Source organism: Bombina bombina, chromosome 2 (assembly GCF_027579735.1).
Source record: "Bombina bombina isolate aBomBom1 chromosome 2, aBomBom1.pri, whole genome shotgun sequence".
Taxonomy (NCBI): domain Eukaryota; kingdom Metazoa; phylum Chordata; class Amphibia; order Anura; family Bombinatoridae; genus Bombina; species Bombina bombina.
Window position 1 is genome coordinate 987,281,690 of NC_069500.1, and position 19,716 is coordinate 987,301,405.

The 19,716-nt window shown below is 37.0% G+C and overlaps 1 protein-coding gene across 1 annotated transcript in view; it reads right to left on the reverse strand.

Moving 5' to 3' along the window:
• GIMD1 (GIMAP family P-loop NTPase domain containing 1) overlaps nt 1–18,690 on the reverse strand; it is an 84,276-nt gene extending 65,586 nt beyond the window's left edge. The window contains exon 1 of the mRNA XM_053700802.1: nt 18,304–18,690. Coding sequence (XP_053556777.1) covers nt 18,304–18,690 — 387 coding nt within the window. The remainder of the gene's footprint in view (nt 1–18,303) is intronic.
• Nucleotides 18,691–19,716: the final 1,026 nt, after the last annotated feature.

Consider the following 19,716-nt stretch of genomic DNA (forward strand, 5'->3'; position numbering starts at 1 on the left):
AGATACCTTAGAAAACTAATCCCCTTTGACCAAAGACTCTCTTTTTCAAATTACACCTTATGATTCAAACCTTGATAAGAAACATCCAAAAAATACAAAATGAGGGTAACGATCAAAAGTTGACATGGTTACACTCCTATGAGACCCAAACCCAAATTCCGCTACAAGTCCCTATATCTTGACGTCCCCTAAGTCCTATAGGGAACATTAATCTCCTTATAGGAAAGGATTAACTATTCAATTTATTAATACGTGTATAAAACTATTCATTTAGGTCAATACACATATCCCTATCTATTTAGGGTAAGTACTCATTCCTCTCCTTTATTCCATCTAATCCTACAAGTAGATAGTATGATAACATTCCGATTTTACATCACCAAAAAGGTACTAATGAAACTAGGAAAAGGTATCCTATATATAAAAAAGAAACCTCTTTAAAGAAGAAAATTTAAAACCACTAAATTAAATTTCAGAAGCACCCAGACCTTTATGTCTCTCACTATTAGAAAGAGAATAGAAGATACAACTACCCTCCCCTGTTACGCCGATAACCAAAGTCCATCTTTCGTAAAAAAACATATGTCTCTCACTATTAGAAAGAGAATAGAAGATACAATTACCCTCCCCTGTTACGCCAATAACCAAAGTCCATCTTTCGTAAAAAAACATATGAATAATATGCTAAAAAGCTATGTTCATTGACAATCTCGAACATTTACTGACAGTCTCAAACATTACAGTTGGGAATAAAAATTTTTATTATGAACAAATAGAAACGAAAGTTATACTAAGATATCTATTTTTAGGATCGCACAAAAAAAGAAAAAAAGCCCCTAGAAGATCAATATTAGACAATACCATTATACTAGGATGAATGCAATCCTCATATCCAAATAGTTCAAGGAAACATAATACTATTATAATTACGGCTATTCACACACCAATAGTAAGGCAAGATTAGGCAAACCCACCTTTCAGAACCAATCAAAGGCGCCAACCCGAGGCCGTGACGTCATGACCAATCAGGTCGGTCCGATCACGGACCTATGTTTACCAGCATTAAGAAACACAATTTGGTAAGGAAATAAGAAAAATATAGATTCCCCGACTCCCATTGAAATACATACCTAATTCGAATACACGATCTACAAAACCGATCGTAAAAATTACCTAGACCGGAAGTGACGTCACGTTACCCACGGAGGTATTAGGCAAGGGCTAATAACAAAAGAATCCTCCTTAACAACAAATGTTAAACTTAGGAAGCAATTTACCATAACTCCACACCAAAATAAGTAAACTACAAAGAACTTTAACTAGATTTAGCCCCAAAACAAGATAGCAAATTCGGCAAAACCGGAAGTGAACAACAAATCACTTCCGGTTAAACAAACTATATAAGGCCGCCACCAGTATACCAAAACCAGTCTTGAGAAAGGCCTAGCACGGGCCGAAACGCGTTGACCAGAACTGGTAAGCCTTATTTCATTATTTGCTGAACATTTAGGACAATCTACACTATATTTTTTTCTTCTCTCTCCACAGGTTATTGTTCCCTGTTTTTCATTTTTTTATTTTTGTTTTTGCATTCATTTTTTATTTTTTTTGCACTCATTTTTTATTGGATTGAAGACCTTTTTTTGAGGATAAGGATCTTTAGGAATAATGGAACACTGACATTATATCTTTTTATACACCAATTTTTATACACCAATTTCTATTGAGACATTGCTGACACTCTTATTTTCAACATTTGTATCGATTTTGGATCAGACTACACTTTTGTGGAAGATATATATATATTTTTTTGGATTATATTTTTTAGGATTATAAAAAAATTTTTTGAATTCTTTTGGATCACAGTTTGAAGTTTTTTCACCCACACACTTTATTTTGAGGAGTTTTTTTTCACACTTTTTTTCACACATTTTTAACTTTTTTCTCCTCACATTTAATTCATCTTAGAATTCCATCAGAGAATTCACAACAAGATTGTCCGCAACCACTTCTTTCGCTGCTATTGTATAATATAGTATTGTATATTATTGCTCAATCATTATTGTATTACCTCTATATTTTATTGTTTTATTGTTTTATCTTATTCGACTTCGATTTTATTCTATCTGTTATTTATCATGGATCCATGAAGCATTGTATATTTACTTGAAGCATTGTATGTATATTTGTTTTATCTGCAAAATATTTTTATTTATGTATTAAAACATTTTTAGACCACACTGGAGTTTAAATCATAATTAGATTTTACATTTTCATACACCTAGCCTCCTTAGGGTAGGCGCCTTGGGTTATACCTTAATAGTTTAGTGTTTACTTGATTTGAGCAGAGTTGAATCAATACCTCTTAGTGTCATGTTTTAATTCTTACTATAAATGATAGTTTCAGGTGCTGACTAAACTGCATTAATCATGGCTGTTGTGCTGCCTGCGGCCGAGGTAGCGTGACATGTTTATGTGTGTAACTAGTTTAAAGCACCACTGTTCAGTTTTTTAACACACTTTTAAGTACTCAGAGGTTACCCACAACTACTGTTTCATAATGTGATCTCACTCCCAGGTGACTCTAGATAAGGATCCACTATCATCCACTGAGCTACTTAATTATAACCTAAATAAAAAATAGAGCTAAGAGTGAGGGTTAATGTTTGTACTGGATGCTCACGTATAGCTGTGCCTTTTTATCTTTACACTACCACTTGGTGTTGTAATTTGTTAAAATATTCTACTATATTACCAGTATCTTATATCTTATCACATTACCTTTCAGAATCATTGCCTACCCTACTGATGCAGCTAATTTACTAGATACTGATTAGTTGGTTACTATACCCTCTCAACTAGTAAACCTACCTATTTTCTGACTAGTTATACAGGTGAAACTCGAAAAATTAGAATATCGTGCAAAAGTTCATTTATTTCACTAATGCAACTTAAAAGGTGAAACTAATATATGAGATAGACTCATTACATGCAAAGCAAGATAGTTCAAGCCGTGATTTGTCATAATTGTGATGATTATGGCTTACAGCTGATGAAAACCCCAAATCCACAATCTCAGAAAATTAGAATATTACATTCAATCAATAAAACAAGGATTGTACATAGAACAATATCGGACCTCTGAAAAGTATAAACATGCATACTGTATGTACTCAGTACTTGGTTTGGGCCCCTTTTGCAGCAATTACTGCCTCAATGTGGCGTGGCATGGAAGCTATTAGCCTGTGGCACTGCTGAGGTGTTATGAAAAACCAGAATGCTTCAATAGCGGCCTTCAGCTCTTCTGCATTGTTCAGTCTCATGACTCTCATCTTTCTCTTGGCAATGCCCCATAGATTCTCTATGGGGTTCAGGTCAGGCGAGTTTGCTTTCCAATCAAGCACAGTAATCCCATGGTCACTGAACCAGGTTTTGGTGCTTTTGGCAGTGTGGGCAGGTGCGAAGTCCTGCTGGAAAATGAAGTCAGCATCCCCATAGAGCACGTCTACGGAAGAAAGTATGAAGTGCTCCAAAATCTCCTGGTAGACGGCAGCGTTGACCCTGGACTAAATAAAGCACAGTGGACCAACACCAGCAGATGACATGGCTCCCCAAATCAACACAGACTGTGGAAACTTAACACTGGACTTCAAGCATCTTGCATTGTGTGTGCCTCTCCATTCTTCCTCCATAGTCTGGGTCCTTGGTTTCCAAATAAGATGCAAAATTTGCTCTCATCAGAAAAGAGGACTTTGGACCACTGAGCAACAGACCAGGTCTGTTTTTCTTTAGCCCAGGTAAGACGCTTCTGACGTTGTTTGTTGTTCAGGAATGGCTTGACAAGAGGAATACAACATTTGAAGCCCATGTCCAGGATCCGTCTGTGCGTGGTGGCTCTTGATGCACTGACTCCAGCCTCAGTCCACTCCTTGTTAAAGTCCCCAACACTTTTGAATGGCCTTTTCCTGACTATCCTCTCCAGGCTGCGGTCATCCCTGCTGCTTGTGCACCTTTTTCTTCCACACTTTTCCCTTCCACATAACTTTCTATTAATGTGCTTTGATACAGCACTTTGGGAGCATCCAACTTATTTTGCAATTACCTTTTGAGGCTTTCCCTCCTTATGGAGGGTGTCAATGATGGTTTTCTGCACAACTGTCAGGTCAGCAGTCTTTCCCATGATTGTGATTCCTACTGAACCAGACTGAGAGACCATTTAAAGGCTCAGGAACCCTTTGCAGGGGTTATGGCTTAATTAGCTTATTAGAGTGGAACACTTTGAGCCTAGAATATTGCACCTTTTCACAATATTCTAATTTTCTGAGATTGTGGATTTGGGGTTTTCATGAACTGTAAGCCATATTCATCACAGTTAACTTTTGCACGGTAATCTAATTTTTTGAGTTTCACCTGTAGATGTTTATCCTACTTGTGTTATTAGTTGACATAATAATATTAGTTTTCGTGTACCCCTGGTTAGCTATAGCACTGTAACCTACCCTATTTATACAGTTAATAGATATAAAACTCCTTTTTCTCGCTAGTTACAGCCTTACTTATGCAACTGTCAGGCATGCTGGGAATGATATTAATAGGATTCTAGCTATGAACCTATAGCCAGTGTGTGCTCCTCTCCCTACATTGTTCTGTTTTGCTTAATAGTGGTATACTATATGTCTATTGAGATGTAGAGGCCGATTTATCAAAGGTCTTGCGGACCTGATCCGACAGTGCGGATCAAGTCTGGAAGACCTCGCTGAATGTGGAGAGCAATACGCTCTCCATATTCAGCATTGCACCAGCAGCTCGCCGCCCCCTGCAGATTCGTGGCCAATTGGCCGCCAGCAGGGAGGTGTCAATCAACCCGATCGTACTCGATTGGGTTTAATTGTGGGCCTCGTAGTCTTGTTTTGCTGGAACTCAGCTCATAATGGTTTGGCTTTTGATGTCAAAGTGTGCTCCCCTTTCTAAACCTTAGACCCCTATAGTGGCCTAAACAAGAGGTGCTATTGTTCCCCTATTTTCAACACACTGACTGAGTCTCTGGTTTGGGTAGCTAGAGACTTATTTATTACAGCCATTATTGCTTCCCTTAGTTAGACTCACATATTTTTTCCAAACGTGACCCTTTCTTCTGACTCCTTAATATATATATTTATCTATAAGTCAAGGAACCATGAGTGGCCCCATAGGTTTGATATTATTTATGGTCCCTGACTATTCCCACCCATCACAATATATATTATTATTTTTGGTCCAAGAGTGGCCAATATTTTTCATATGGGTGGCCAATATTTTTCATATGGGTGGCCAATATTTTTCATATGGGGATCCAGTCTGTCTTAGCTTTAGCAGTTGAAAATAGGGGTTGCCTGCACTTTATCTTTTCCCTAAAAAAAAATAAAAAATTAACTTGCTGCCGATCTACTTTGTCATGTCATTATAGTAGATGGTGATCTTGTTTATATATTTATATTCATTGTTGCTGTGTTTTAATAGTGTTCTGAAGGTCCAAAAGTTGCCTTATAGTAATATAATCCTCCAATTATCAAAAAAAAAAATAGTTTTGGAGGTCCAAAAGTGGCCTTATCTATTTGAAGGAGGTTGGAAAACATGAGGGTTGACGTGTTATTTTATATATTACACAACAGGTATTTCTTTGACAATCTGCTGTACTATGTGTTATCACTTTTACGTATTAATTGCAATAACCAAATTATGTGACAATCCATTGTTATAAAGGATGTAGGTTTGTATCTATATCCATGTAAGATACCTGTATGTTTGACTTTTTATTTTTAACCCTCAATAAAAAAAAAAAAAAAAAGTAATGGAACGCACTGGAAAGTGACACTTTGCTTTGTGGAGCGAAGTTAGCAGTGAGCAGGGGGGCAATTTAAAAATTAAATCCTGCAGCCAATATAAATCACATTACGCTGCTTTCTGTGTATAGTATCTTACAATTGCCTATATTTTCATATATATGTTTTTCTATATGGGTGGTATGGATTTTGAGTGTTTTAAAAAAGGCTCTCCAACCTTTAGTTTGCGAGAGAAAACTATGAGATCTTTATTGCGAAAAGCTTTTCAGAATTACATTGGGATTAGAGAGACACTTTCATATACGCCCATGGAAGCACTTGTACAGCTCATTTTACGAAAAAACAACAATAACACTTCATATTTAGTACTTATAAGCACACATTTCTAAGTGATTTATGCACCTCCAGTGTGTTTGAATTACAATTTACACTGTGTATAGTTAAAATGACTTATTCCTTTGTCATTTATGTACAAATTTTACGTTTTTGATATAATACGATTTTTGGTGAAGAATTTCACTACGATTTTTTTATGCATCTTAATGTTTCCTGCATATTTTTCTGTGAATGGTTCAATAATTCATTTTGTATGAATTTTACAAAATTACAAAATACTAATTTTATTGCCAATTTTTGTAACGTATGCATCTCCTCCCAATATGAAAATGTAGAATACGCCCCTTTGCGAGACACCCTGTTTTTAGGGTAAAAAGTGGCTTTAGATAATTTCACCAGGGAAATAGAAGTACTGGCAATTATTGTTTAATAATCTCATGAGCCCAGAGACCTTTAAATCTTCAGGTCCTTTGTATTCCTGGTCTCCTTTTCTGTGGCTTACTAGGAACAGATGAAATTGAACTTCTGTAACATGTTATATAAACCCATACATAAGTATTGCAGAGGCACCTCACTTTCTGTTTGGGATTTAAAAAGCACAATATTTTTTTATTTTGCTTCGCTAAACATTGATGGGATAAGTTTAGAGTTTAAAGAGTAGGTCTACTTCAGAATTTGTAATGTTTAAAAAGATAGATAATCCCTTTATTATTACCTATTCCTCAGTTTTGCATAACCAACACAGTTATATTAATATACTTTTTACCTCTGTGATTACCGTGTATCTAAGCCTCTGCAGACTGCCCCCTCATTAAAGTTTTTTGACAGACTTGCAGTTTAGCCAATCAGCTCTGACTCATAAATAACGCCAAGGGAGTGAGCACAATATTATCTATAAGACACAAATGAACTAGTGCTGTCTAGCTGTGAAAAACTGTTAAAATGCACTGAGATAAGAATACCAAGAGAACAAAGCAAACTTGATGATAAAATTGAATTGGAAAGTTGTTTAACGTTGCATGCCCTATCTGAATCATGGAAGTTTAATTTTGACTAGATTGTTCCTTTAATGCCCCTTTAACAGTGTTTATCTGCTTTACATTTACTACAGGCATCCTGAAAAAAATATTTTACATTGGCCAGTAGGAGTCAGACAAATCTCCCTTGGGAAGAACAAAGTGATGCAGGGCAGGTGTATAAGTACTAGTAGGCACTTAAAATTCAAATTTTTTCGATTTTGAAGACAAAATTATGTAATGAACTGAGATTTTTCTCTATGTTTTTTTTTTTCTCAGCAGATTTCATTAACTGTCAATGTCAGCTTTAAAGAGTGTAAATCATATTTAGAGTTTTATTTTAAAAATGAGGTTCCAGTCTAGTGTGCTATTTCAATTTTGTTTGAAAAGAATCTGGAATATGCAATCGTTCTGTAAAAGGCAAATTATAAAAAAAGCAATTATACCTTCAATCAGTGATGGTTCGAGGGGATACTTTTACTCATTTGTATATATTATTTCCCAGAAAGCACACTCACATGCACATATGCTTTAATAAAAGCCAATTTAAAGAAGCATATGTTCTAACAAAAAAAATAAGAAATTCTGCCACATATATATGATATATATATACACCCACTGTATATATATATATATATATATATATATATATATATATATATATATATATATATATATATATATATATATATATATATATATATATATATATATATATATATACACACACACAGTATATATACACACACACAAATCCCTAAATCTGGAATTCCAAAATCCCTTTTTTATTCATATATTTGTTGTAACTAAAGTTCTTGAAAACTAGAATTTTTCCCCACAGTAAGTCACACACAAACTGAATACTTTTTTTTAGTGTGTACTAAAATGCAAATGCTCGTCTACATTTATTGAAAACAACTGTTGCCTTTTTGATTACAGTACTGTACTATCTTACTAATGATACTATGAATACAAGAGTATTAAAAGTGATATTAAACTACCTTTAGGCTGCATAAGCTGTATTATGAAATGTAAATATTGCCTATAAGATATTGTTGTTTACACTTGTCCCATCCCCTCTCCAAGCTGTCTCATTTTACGAATGCAAATACAAATATTCCAAAATCCAAACTATTCCTGAAATTCCACCATTTGGGGACATTGAAATGTTTAGCAGCGTAGGGTTAAAATTGTCCTACAAAAAGGCTATGTACTTAACTCATTATTTGATTCTATTAGTTGCTTATAAGATGTTTTAAGGTTTTTGCTAAAGGGGAAACATTTTAAAAAAAGTTGTATGTGCTCTACTAGGTCTAACAACCTTAAAAGTCATATTTTAAAATAATTTTTGCTGGGTTACACTAGACGCAGAAAATATCCACTCTTAAGTATGTGGTATGTTTTTATAGTCTGAAGCTATCTGATAATGTGAAAATGGGACTTAAGTAGTGATTGTCAAGGATCAGAATTTTAAAATGACATATTGGGTCAAAAATTTTTCACAAAAAACAAGAATGTAATCTAGGCTTTATTTAATCCATTTATAATACAGGTAAAATGGGTTCACAAGTCAACTTTATATACAAATACTCTTCTTTGGAGGTGTGTTTAAACCATATACAAAAAACAATTTTAAGCTTTCTTTTAGATCTGCTATTAGAAATTCTAGATGTAATCACTATAGAGAAATAATCAGTTTAGCCCTCCATGTTTGAAATGTTATGTTAATGAACATATAAACAAAATCATTCGGAAAGGTAAAATAAAAAAAAAAATACTCAATCATTATATTTCTGGGATAGATGATTTTTATAAACATAAACACCTACTGCATGTGATTCAAAAGAATACAACAATCACTTACTGTGCATGAGTTCAGTACAAACATACAACTGTGGACAGACAAAAATATTTTGTGCAAATGATATAGAAAAAATGTAATATTTAAACATTTAGAACTAGATTACGAGTGGAACGCCAACAGTTACGCTAGAGCGAAAAGGGGTTTATCTGGGGTGTTTGCATGCATTGGGTTTTCCGCTTATATTACAAGTTGAAAGTAAACGCAATCACTTGAGCTCTGGTTAACTGATTCAAAAAAGTGTCACAAAACACATCAAAAATGCATTACAAAGTACAGTTACACTCATAATGACACCATCTACTAAAAATTATTAAAAAAAATTATTAGTTCAAAGATATGAGGTCTCTGGTGTTAGAAAAAAAGGCAAATGGCTTTAACATTGAGATACATACATATCTCTAAATATGGATATATATATATATACACACACATATATATGTGTGTGTACAGATGTATTTATATGTGTATATATGTATTTACAGACATATATACACATAAATACACACACACACAATATATATATATATATATATATATATATATATATATATATATATATATATATATATATATATATATATATATATATATATATATATATATATATATATATTGGAGCCCTTTGCAGTTAAGTAGATGAAAACATGTAAAAACATATTTATGCAATATTCATATGTAATAAAGTGTTATACTGTGTATTTACTGTAAATAGTTCACATTCCAATTTTCTGCACATAAGGAAATATGTTCTATGTATTTCTAAGTTGATATTTATATATATATATATATGTGTATATTTCTATAATATGTATTTATGAATAAATAGAACATATTCTTCTATGTGAAGAACATTTAAATGTGATATAATCATATTTACAACCCTCCCTCTACCCCAATTCTCCTGCAAACTACCACCCCATATCACTACTTCCGCTAGCTTCTAAAGTCCTGGAAAAACTAGTTTTCGATCGCCTAACACACTTCCTATCCTCCAACTCATTGCTTGACCCCCTGCAATCTGTTTTCTGTCCCCAACACTCAACTGAGACTGCCCTCACCAAGGTTACTAACGATCTTCTTTCTGCTAAAAACAATGGCCACTATTCTATACTTATCTTACTTGACCTGTCTGCTGCCTTTGACACTGTTGACCATCCCCTCCTCCTACGGACTCTCAGCTCCCTTGGGCTCTGTGACATTGCCCTATCCTGGTTCCACTCTTATCTCTCTAATAGGTCCTTTTCTGTCTCATTTGCTGGCGACTCATCCTCTCCATTGCCTCTGTCCGTTGGAGTACCTCAAGGCTCTGTTCTAGGCCCTCTACTCCTCTCTATTTATACTTCCTCACTGGGTAAACTTATTAGTAGCCATGGCTTCAACTATCACCTCTATGCTGATGATACTCAGATGCACTCTCTCCTTCTGTCCTTTCCCACATCAGCAACTGCTTATCTGGCATTTCTTCCTGGATGGCCTCTCACCACCTAAAAATCAACATGTCCAAGACTGAGCTTCTTCTAATCCCCCCAACTAATTCTACTTTACTATCACTGTCGGTGACACCACTATCTCCCCATCACCCCAAGTCCGCTGCCTAGGAGTTACACTTGACTCCAATCTGTCCTTCATACCCCACATCCAATCGCTCTCTTCATCCTGTCGCAATCACCTACGCAATATCTCCAAAATTCGTCCTTTTGTGAGTGCTGAAACTACTAAACAGCTAATCCATTCCCTAGTAATTTCCCGTCTTGACTACTATAACAACCGACTAACTGGCCTTCCTCTCTCCCACCTCTCCCCCCTTCAATCCATCCTAAATGCCTCTGCTAGGCTAATCCACCTCTGCCGACGCTCTGTATCTGCCGCACCCCTCTGTGAGTCCCTTCACTGGCTCCCCATTCACAGCAGAATTAAATTCAAAATTCTCACTCTGACCTACAAAGCCCTTACCAATGCAGCCCCCCCATACCTGTCCTCACTCATCAACAAATATACTCCAGCCCGTCCCCTAAGATCCAACAACGATCTACTTCTTGCCTCTTCTACCATCACTTCCTCTCATGCTAGACTACAGGACTTCTCTCGTGCGGCACCAACTCTCTGGAACGCACTTCCTTGAGCTGTCAGACTTTCCCCCAACTTCTCCTCCTTTAAACGCTCCCTAAAGACCTTCTTGTTCAGGGAAGCATCAGTAACTAATGAATTCCACTTGCCTAATAGTTGCCCTCATCTAACTTCAGACTAACATCATTCCCACCTTTGCAGTCCCCACCTCCTGTTTCTCACCATCCTATCGATTTAGATTGTAAGTTCCCACTGGAACAGGGCTCCCAATTCCCAGGGCCGGCTCAAGACATTGTGCTACCTGGGTCCAAGATTACAATAACGCCCCATATAATAACAATTAGTCAATAAAGTGCTGCCCCTTGTCAAGTGCTGCCTGGGTCCCTTGGACCCACTTGGTCCCATGGTTGAGCCGGCCCTGCCAATTCCTCCTGTATTTGTTTGTTAAATTTTGTCTGGTGTCTCATATTGTACTGTCCTTTTATCTTTGTTACCTATGAACAGCGCTGCGGAATCTGTTGGCGCTTTATAAATAAAGAATAATAATAATAATAATTTACATATCAGGTTAGCACACTTGATCAGGCTCATTGTCCCTCTCTCCGTTCTTGCCATTTAATGCAGTCATTTTTTTCTTTCATGTAATTAGCAAGAGTCCATGAGCTAGTGACGTATGGGATATACATTCCTACCAGGAGGGGCAAAGTTTCCCAAACCTCAAAATGCCTACAAATACACCCCTCACCACACCCACAATTCAGTTTTACAAACTTTGCCTCCGATGGAGGTGGTGAAGTAAGTTTGTGCTAGATTCTACGTTGATATGCGCTCCGCAGCAAGTTGGAGCCCGGTTTTCCTCTCAGCGTGCAGTGAATGTCAGAGGGATGTGAGGAGAGTATTGCCTATTTGAATGCAGTGATCTCCTTCTACGGGGTCTATTTCATAGGTTCTCTGTTATCGGTCGTAGAGATTCATCTCTTACCTCCCTTTTCAGATCGATGATATACTTTTATATATACCATTACCTCTGCTGATTCTCGTTTCAGTACTGGTTTGGCTTTCTACAAACATGTAGATGAGTGTCCTGGGGTAAGTAAATCTTATTTTCTGTGACACTCTAAGCTATGGTTGGGCACTTTGTTTATAAAGTTCTAAATATATGTATTCAAACATTTATTTGCCTTGACTCAGAATGTTCAACTTTCCTTATTTTTCAGACAGTCAGTTTCATATTTGGGATAATGCATTTGATTTAATCATTTTTTTCTTACCTTCAAAAAATTTGACTCTTTTTCCCTGTGGGCTGTTAGGCTTGCGGGGGCTGAAAATGCTTCATTTTATTGCGTCATTCTTGGCGCAGACTTTTTTGGCGCAAAAATTCTTTTCCGTTTCCGGCGTCATACGTGTCGCCGGAAGTTGCGTCATTTTTTGACGTTATTTTGCGCCAAAAATGTCGGCGTTCCGCATTTTGGCGCCAAATAATGTGGGCGTCTTATTTGGCGCTAAAAAATATGGGCGTCGCTTTTGTCTCCACATTATTTAAGTCTCATTTTTCATTGCTTCTGGTTGCTAGAAGCTTGTTCTTTGGCATTTTTTCCCATTCCTGAAACTGTCATTTAAGGAATTTGATCAATTTTGCTTTATATGTTGTTTTTTCTCTTACATATTGCAAGATGTCTCACGTTGCATCTGAGTCAGAAGATACTACAGGAAAATCGCTGTCTAGTGCTGGATCTACCAAAGCTAAGTGTATCTGCTGTAAACTTTTGGTAGCTATTCCTCCAGCTGTTGTACTACTATTCCTACGTCAGATGGTACTTCGTTTAAGGATCCTTTAGATAGGAAAATTGAATCCTTTCTAAGAAAAGCTTATCTGTGTTCAGGTAATCTTCTTAGACCTGCTATATCTTTGGCTGATGTTGCTGCAGCTTCAACTTTTTGGTTGGAAACTTTAGCGCAACAAGTAACACATCATGATTCTCATTATATTATTATTCTTCTTCAGCATGCTAATAATTTTATCTGTGATGCCATCTTTGATATTATCAGAGTTGATGTCAGGTTTATGTCTCTAGCTATTTTAGCTAGAAAAGCTTTATGGCTTAAGACTTGGAATGCTGATATGGCTTCTAAATCAACTCTACTTTCCATTTCTTTCCAGGGTAACAAATTATTTGGTTCTCAGTTGGATTCTATTATTTCAACTGTTACTGGTGGGAAAGGAACTTTTTTACCACAGGATAAAAAATCTAAAGGTAAAAACAGGGCTAATAATCGTTTTCGTTCCTTTCATTTCAACAAAGAACAAAAGTCTGATCCTTCATCCTCAGGAGCAGTTTCAGTTTGGAAACCATCTCCAATCTGGAATAAATCCAAGCCAGCCAGAAAGGCAAAGCCTGCTTCTAAGTCCACATGAAGGTGCGGCCCTCATTCCAGCTCAGCTGGTAGGGGGCAGGTTACGTTTTTTCAATTTGGATCAATTCTGTTCACAATCTTTGGATTCAGAACATTGTTTCAGAAGGGTACAGAATTGGTTTCAAGATGAGACCTCCTGCAAAGAGATTTTTTCTTTCCCGTGTCCCAGTAAATCCAGTAAAAGCTCAAGCATTTCTGAATTGTGTTTCAGATCTAGAGTTGACTGGAGTAATTATGCCAGTTCCAGTTCAGGAACAGGGGATGGGGTTTTATTCAAATCTCTTCATTGTACCAAAGAAGGAGAATTCCTTCAGACCAGTTCTGGATCTAAAAATATTGAATCGTTATGTAAGGATACCAACGTTCAAGATGGTAACTGTAAGGACTATCTTGCCTTTTGTTCAGCAAGGGAATTATATGTCCACAATAGATTTACAGGATGCATATCTGCATATTCCGATTCATCCAGATCATTTTCAGTTCCTGAGATTCTCTTTTCTGGACAAGCATTACCAGTTTGTGGCTCTGCCGTTTGGCCTAGCTACAGCTCCAAGAATTTTTACAAAGGTTCTCGGTGCCCTTCTGTCTGTAATCAGAGAACAGGGTATTGTGGTATTTCCTTATTTGGACGATATCTTGGTACTTGCTCAGTCTTTACATTTAGCAGAATTTCATACGAATCGACTTGTGTTGTTTCTTCAAGATCATGGTTGGAGGATCAATTTACCAAAAAGTTCATTGATTCCTCAGACAAGGGTAACCTTTCTGGGTTTCCAGATAGATTCAGTGTCCATGACTCTGTCTTTAACAGACAAGAGACGTCTAAAACTGATTGCAGCTTGTCGAAACCTTCAGTCACAATCATTCTCTTCGGTAGCCTTATGCATGGAAATTCTAGGTCTTATGACTGCTGCATCGGACGCGATCCCCTTTGCTCGTTTTCACATGCGACCTCTTCAGCTTTGTATGCTGAATCAATGGTGGAAGGATTACACAAAGATATCTCAATTAATATCTTTAAAACCGATTGTTCGACACTCTCTAACGTGGTGGACAGATCACCATCGTTTAATTCAGGGGGCTTCTTTTGTGCTTCCGACCTAGACTGTAATTTCAACAGATGCAAGTCTCACAGGTTGGGGAGCTGTGTGGGGATCTCTGACGGCACAAGGAGTTTGGGAATCTCAGGAGGTGAGATTACCGATCAATATTTTGGAACTCCGTGCAATTTTCAGAGCTCTTCAGTTTTGGCCTCTTCTGAAGAGAGAATCGTTCATTTGTTTTCAGACAGACAATGTCACAACTGTGGCATACATCAATCATCAAGGAGGGACTCACAGTCCTCTGGCTATGAAAGAAGTATCTCGAATTTTGGTTTGGGCGGAATCCAGCTCCTGTCTAATCTCTGCGGTTCATATCCCAGATGTAGACAATTGGGAAGCGGATTATCTCAGTCGCCAAACGTTGCATCCGGGCGAATGGTCTCTTCACCCAGAGGTATTTCTTCAGATTGTTCAAATGTGGGAACTTCCAGAAATAGATTTGATGGCGTCCCATCTAAACAAGAAACTTCCCAGGTATCTGTCCAGATCCCGGGATCCTCAGGCGGAAGCAGTGGATGCATTATCACTTCCTTGGAAGTATCATCCTGCCTATATCTTTCCGCCTCTAGTTCTTCTTCCAAGAGTAATCTCCAAGATTCTGAAGGAATGCTCGTTTGTTCTGCTGGTAGTTCCGGCATGGCCTCACAGGTTTTGGTATGTGGATCTTGTCCTGATGGCCTCCTGCCAACCGTGGACTCTTCCGTTAAGACCAGACCTTCTGTCACAAGGTCCTTTTTTCCATCAGGATCTGAAATCCTTAAATTTAAAGGTATGGAGATTGAACGCTTGATTCTTCGTCAAAGAGGTTTTTCTGACTCTGTGATTAATACTATGTTACAGGCTCGTAAATCTGTATCTAGAGAGATATATTATAGAGTCTGGAAGACTTATATTTCTTGGTGTATTTCTCATCATTTTTCTTGGCATTCTTTTAGAATACCGAGAATTTTACAGTTTCTTCAGGATGGTTTAGATAAAGGTTTGTCCGCAATTTCCTTGAAAGGACAAATCTCTGCTCTTTCTGTTCTTTTTCACAGAAAGATTGCTATTCTTCCTGATATTCATTGTTTTGTACAAGCTTTGGTTCGTATAAAACCTGTCATTAAGTCAATTTCTCCTCCTTGGAGTTTGAATTTGGTTCTGGGGGCTCTTCAAGCTCCTCCGTTTGAACCTATGCATTCATTGGACATTAAATTACTTTCTTGGAAAGTTTTGTTCCTTTTGGCCATCTCTTCTGCCAGAAGAGTTTCTGAATTATCTGCTCTTTCTTGTGAGTCTCCTTTTCTGATTTTTCATCAGGATAAGGCGGTGTTGCGAACTTCTTTTGAATTTTTACCTAAAGTTGTGAATTCCAACAACATTAGTAGAGAAATTGTGGTTCCTTCATTATGTCCTAATCCTAAGAATTCTAAGGAGAAATCGTTGCATTCTTTGGATTTTGTTAGAGCTTTGAGATATTATGTTGAAGCTACTAAATCTTTCCGAAAGACTTCTAGTCTATTTGTTGTCTTTTCCGGTTCTAGAAAAGGCCAGAAAGCTTCTGCCATTTCTTTGGCATCTTGGTTGAAATCTTTAATTCTTCTTGCCTATGTTGAGTCGGGTAAAACTCCACCTCAGAGAATTACAGCTCATTCTACTAGGTCAGTTTCTACTTCCTGGGCGTTTAGGAATGAAGCTTCGGTTGATCAGATTTGCAAAGCAGCAACTTGGTCCTCTTTGCATACTTTTACTAAATTCTACCATTTTGATGTATTTTCTTCTTTTGAAGCAGTTTTTGGTAGAAAAGTACTTCAGGCAGCGGTTTCAGTTTGAATCTTCTGCTTATGTTTTTTCGTTAAACTTTATTTTGGGTGTGGATTATTTTCAGCAGGAATTGGCTGTCTTTATTTTATCCCTCCCTCTCTAGTGACTCTTGTGTGGAAAGATCCACATCTTGGGTAATCATTATCCCATACGTCACTAGCTCATGGACTCTTGCTAATTACATGAAAGAAAACATAATTTATGTAAGAACTTACCTGATAAATTCATTTCTTTCATATTAGCAAGAGTCCATGAGGCCCGCCCTTTTTTTGTGGTGGTTATGATTTTGTATAAAGCACAATTATTCCAATTCCTTATTTTATATGCTTTCACACTTTTTTATCACCCCACTTCTTGGCTATTCGTTAAACTGAATTGTGGGTGTGGTGAGGGGTGTATTTGTAGGCATTTTGAGGTTTGGGAAACTTTGCCCCTCCTGGTAGGAATGTATATCCCATACGTCACTAGCTCATGGACTCTTGCTAATATGAAAGAAATGAATTTATCAGGTAAGTTCTTACATAAATTATGTTTTTTGCTGCTCTCCTCCACATTCTCTCTCATTAAATTCCAACTCCACCCCTCCTTTTGTCATCACTCTCTTTTTTTCATGGTACCCTTTCTTCACTCTCTCTTACTCATTCTCCTTTGGTCTCTCACACTCTTTTTTACTTCTTTCCTTTTTATCTACTTCCTTGATCTCACCCATTCTGTTTCTTTCCCGCTCTTGCTCTCACCAAGGGCCCGGTTATCTAAAGTTCTGTTTTATGAGATAATCTAAGCAGTCTCATCAGTACTGAGAGGTCCTTCAAAAAACTGTTAGCTTCCAAATTGTTTATCTAGCTATGCAGATTTCTGTAACTGAAGGAGAGACACATACATTGTAATATATTGCTTGGAAACCCCCCAAATATTTTAAGTGATTTCTCTCCATGCTGCCGAGCTTTTGATAATCAGGCCCCAAGTGTTTCTCTTCCATTTTCTTTCTCACACAATAGTTTGGCAGATTAAAGGGATACTTAGGCCCTGTAAGCATTTTCCCAAGGCAAATTACTTTAGTTGAAAGCAAAATAGATAGTAAATACATTACAATGGGTTTACTATGTTTCCTTAAAGTTAATGTAACTTTGTCATTAATGTCGCTAAAGGTTTATGGTTATATGGAAAGGCAGACAACCCAAACACGGGTAAACACAAAATAATTACCTAGCCAACTATGACATTTTTTTTTAGTTTTAAAGGTTAACTTTGACATTTTTTTTTAGTTTTAAAGGTTAACTATGACATTTTTTTTTTAGCTTTAAAGGTTTTAGAGCTACCAATAGCTACCATAGCTTCTATCTAAAAAGTAGAGTGACCACTTCTAAATGCAAGAATATTACTTTTCTGTCTTACAATTGGAAATTCACCTTCTTTAATTCTGGGAAAAATATTTGCAAACCGCCCTCTTACAACATAAAAGCTTACATAATTGGTCTAAAACTATTCCAGCACTTTCTCCAGCACCGACCTTAATAGCTTTTGACAGGATGTGTGTGAATAGCCTAACCTAACTTGGCCTTGTTGGAAATAAGGAAAGTAATGCTTATATTAGCTGTTTCATCTGTTTGCAATTATCAATTTTATCCATTTTTTAAAGTTTATTGAAGGCAGATATAGTGATTTGGGATTAGAGATTAAACTATTTAATGCTGGAGGGCTTTGTAATGAATTGGAAAGCATTCACTTGCAGTACAAACAACTCATCCAAGCTTATCAGTTTTTCTTTTTTAGTTTCTCAGGAAAATTGGTGCATACAAAGCATAAAGAGAAAGGATTTGCTCATCCTTAAAGAAAAAAAAACTGGTATAAATTACTCATCTTATTACATGAATTACCTCTGCTAATTTGACAGTGTGCTGGTTATCTTCTTCACAGTGGGGTATGTCAGCCCTCAGAACAAGTAAGGCCATATGTAACCCGTCTGAAAATTGCTCGGCTAGGCTTCTCTTCACGCTTTGCTTCATCTCTTCCTGGTTCAGGCTGCTGTGAGGTGAACCTGGTGTATCCAGCACCTGCAGTTTCAGACACAACTCTGCTCCCATCCTGCGAGCAAATTGAGGTATGCGGATTCTGCAGAGTCGGCACTCCTTGGTCACTGAGCGTGGGAAAAATTGGCTTTCAAATTCGTAACTGCCCAGCAAGCTATTTCCAAGTGAACTCTTACCACTTTTGGTCTTTCCCAGGAGAAGGACATTGATGGTGATCTCATTGGTGTCTGACATTTTATTTCTTTTTATGTCACAACGAAAAAAAAAAAAAGGAAATGATACAAGAGTTAGGATTGTCAGGGATGTTTTAAATTAATATTTTCTTTTTAATGGTCAGGTTACACAAGGATACTTTAGTTGCTGATAGTAAAATTCACAAACAATACTGAATACAGGCAATATTCTATTATAGCTGTATAATAGCACAAATAAAATCAGTAATTGTATTCTATCTCATGTCTATCAACTCACCTGCCACATATTTTTAATACACATTGCAGAATTGTTGAACTGAGCAAATTATAAACATTTTGAAATACAAATATAGAAGGGTCTATTTCAATAGCAAAGGTGCTGCTTATAATCGACTAGATTACGAGTTGTGCATTAGGGTAAAAAAGCAGCATTAAGAGGTCCTAACACTGCTTTTTTACGCCCGCTGGTATTACGAGTCTTGAAGGTTTAGCGACACCGCACACTTCTTTTGCCTTACCGCAAAACGACTTATATAAACTTCGTAAAGTCTTTTTTCTATGGGACTTTCATACCGCTGATATTACGAGTCTGTCCTGGGAGGCCAAAAAGTGAGTGGTAAACCCTACCCCGTCAAGAGTCCTAACGCATTTAAAAGTCAGTAGTTATGAGTTTTATGGTACAACGCCTTAACATAAAACTCATAACTAAAGTGCTAAAAAGTACACTAACACCCATAAACTACCTATTAACCCCTAAACTGAGGCCCTCCCGCATCGCAAACACCATAATAAAAATTGTAACCCCCTAATCTGCCGCTCCGGACACCGCCGCCACCTACATTATATTTATGAACCCCTAATCTGCTGTCCCCAACATCGCCGACACCTACATTATATTTATTAACCCCTAATCTGCCACCCCCGACATGGCCGACACCTACATTATAATTATTAATCCCTAATCTGCCGCTCCGGACACCGCCACCACCTACATTATATGTATTAACCCCTAATCTGCTGCCCCAACATCGCTGACACCTAAATACTATTTATTAACCCCTAATCT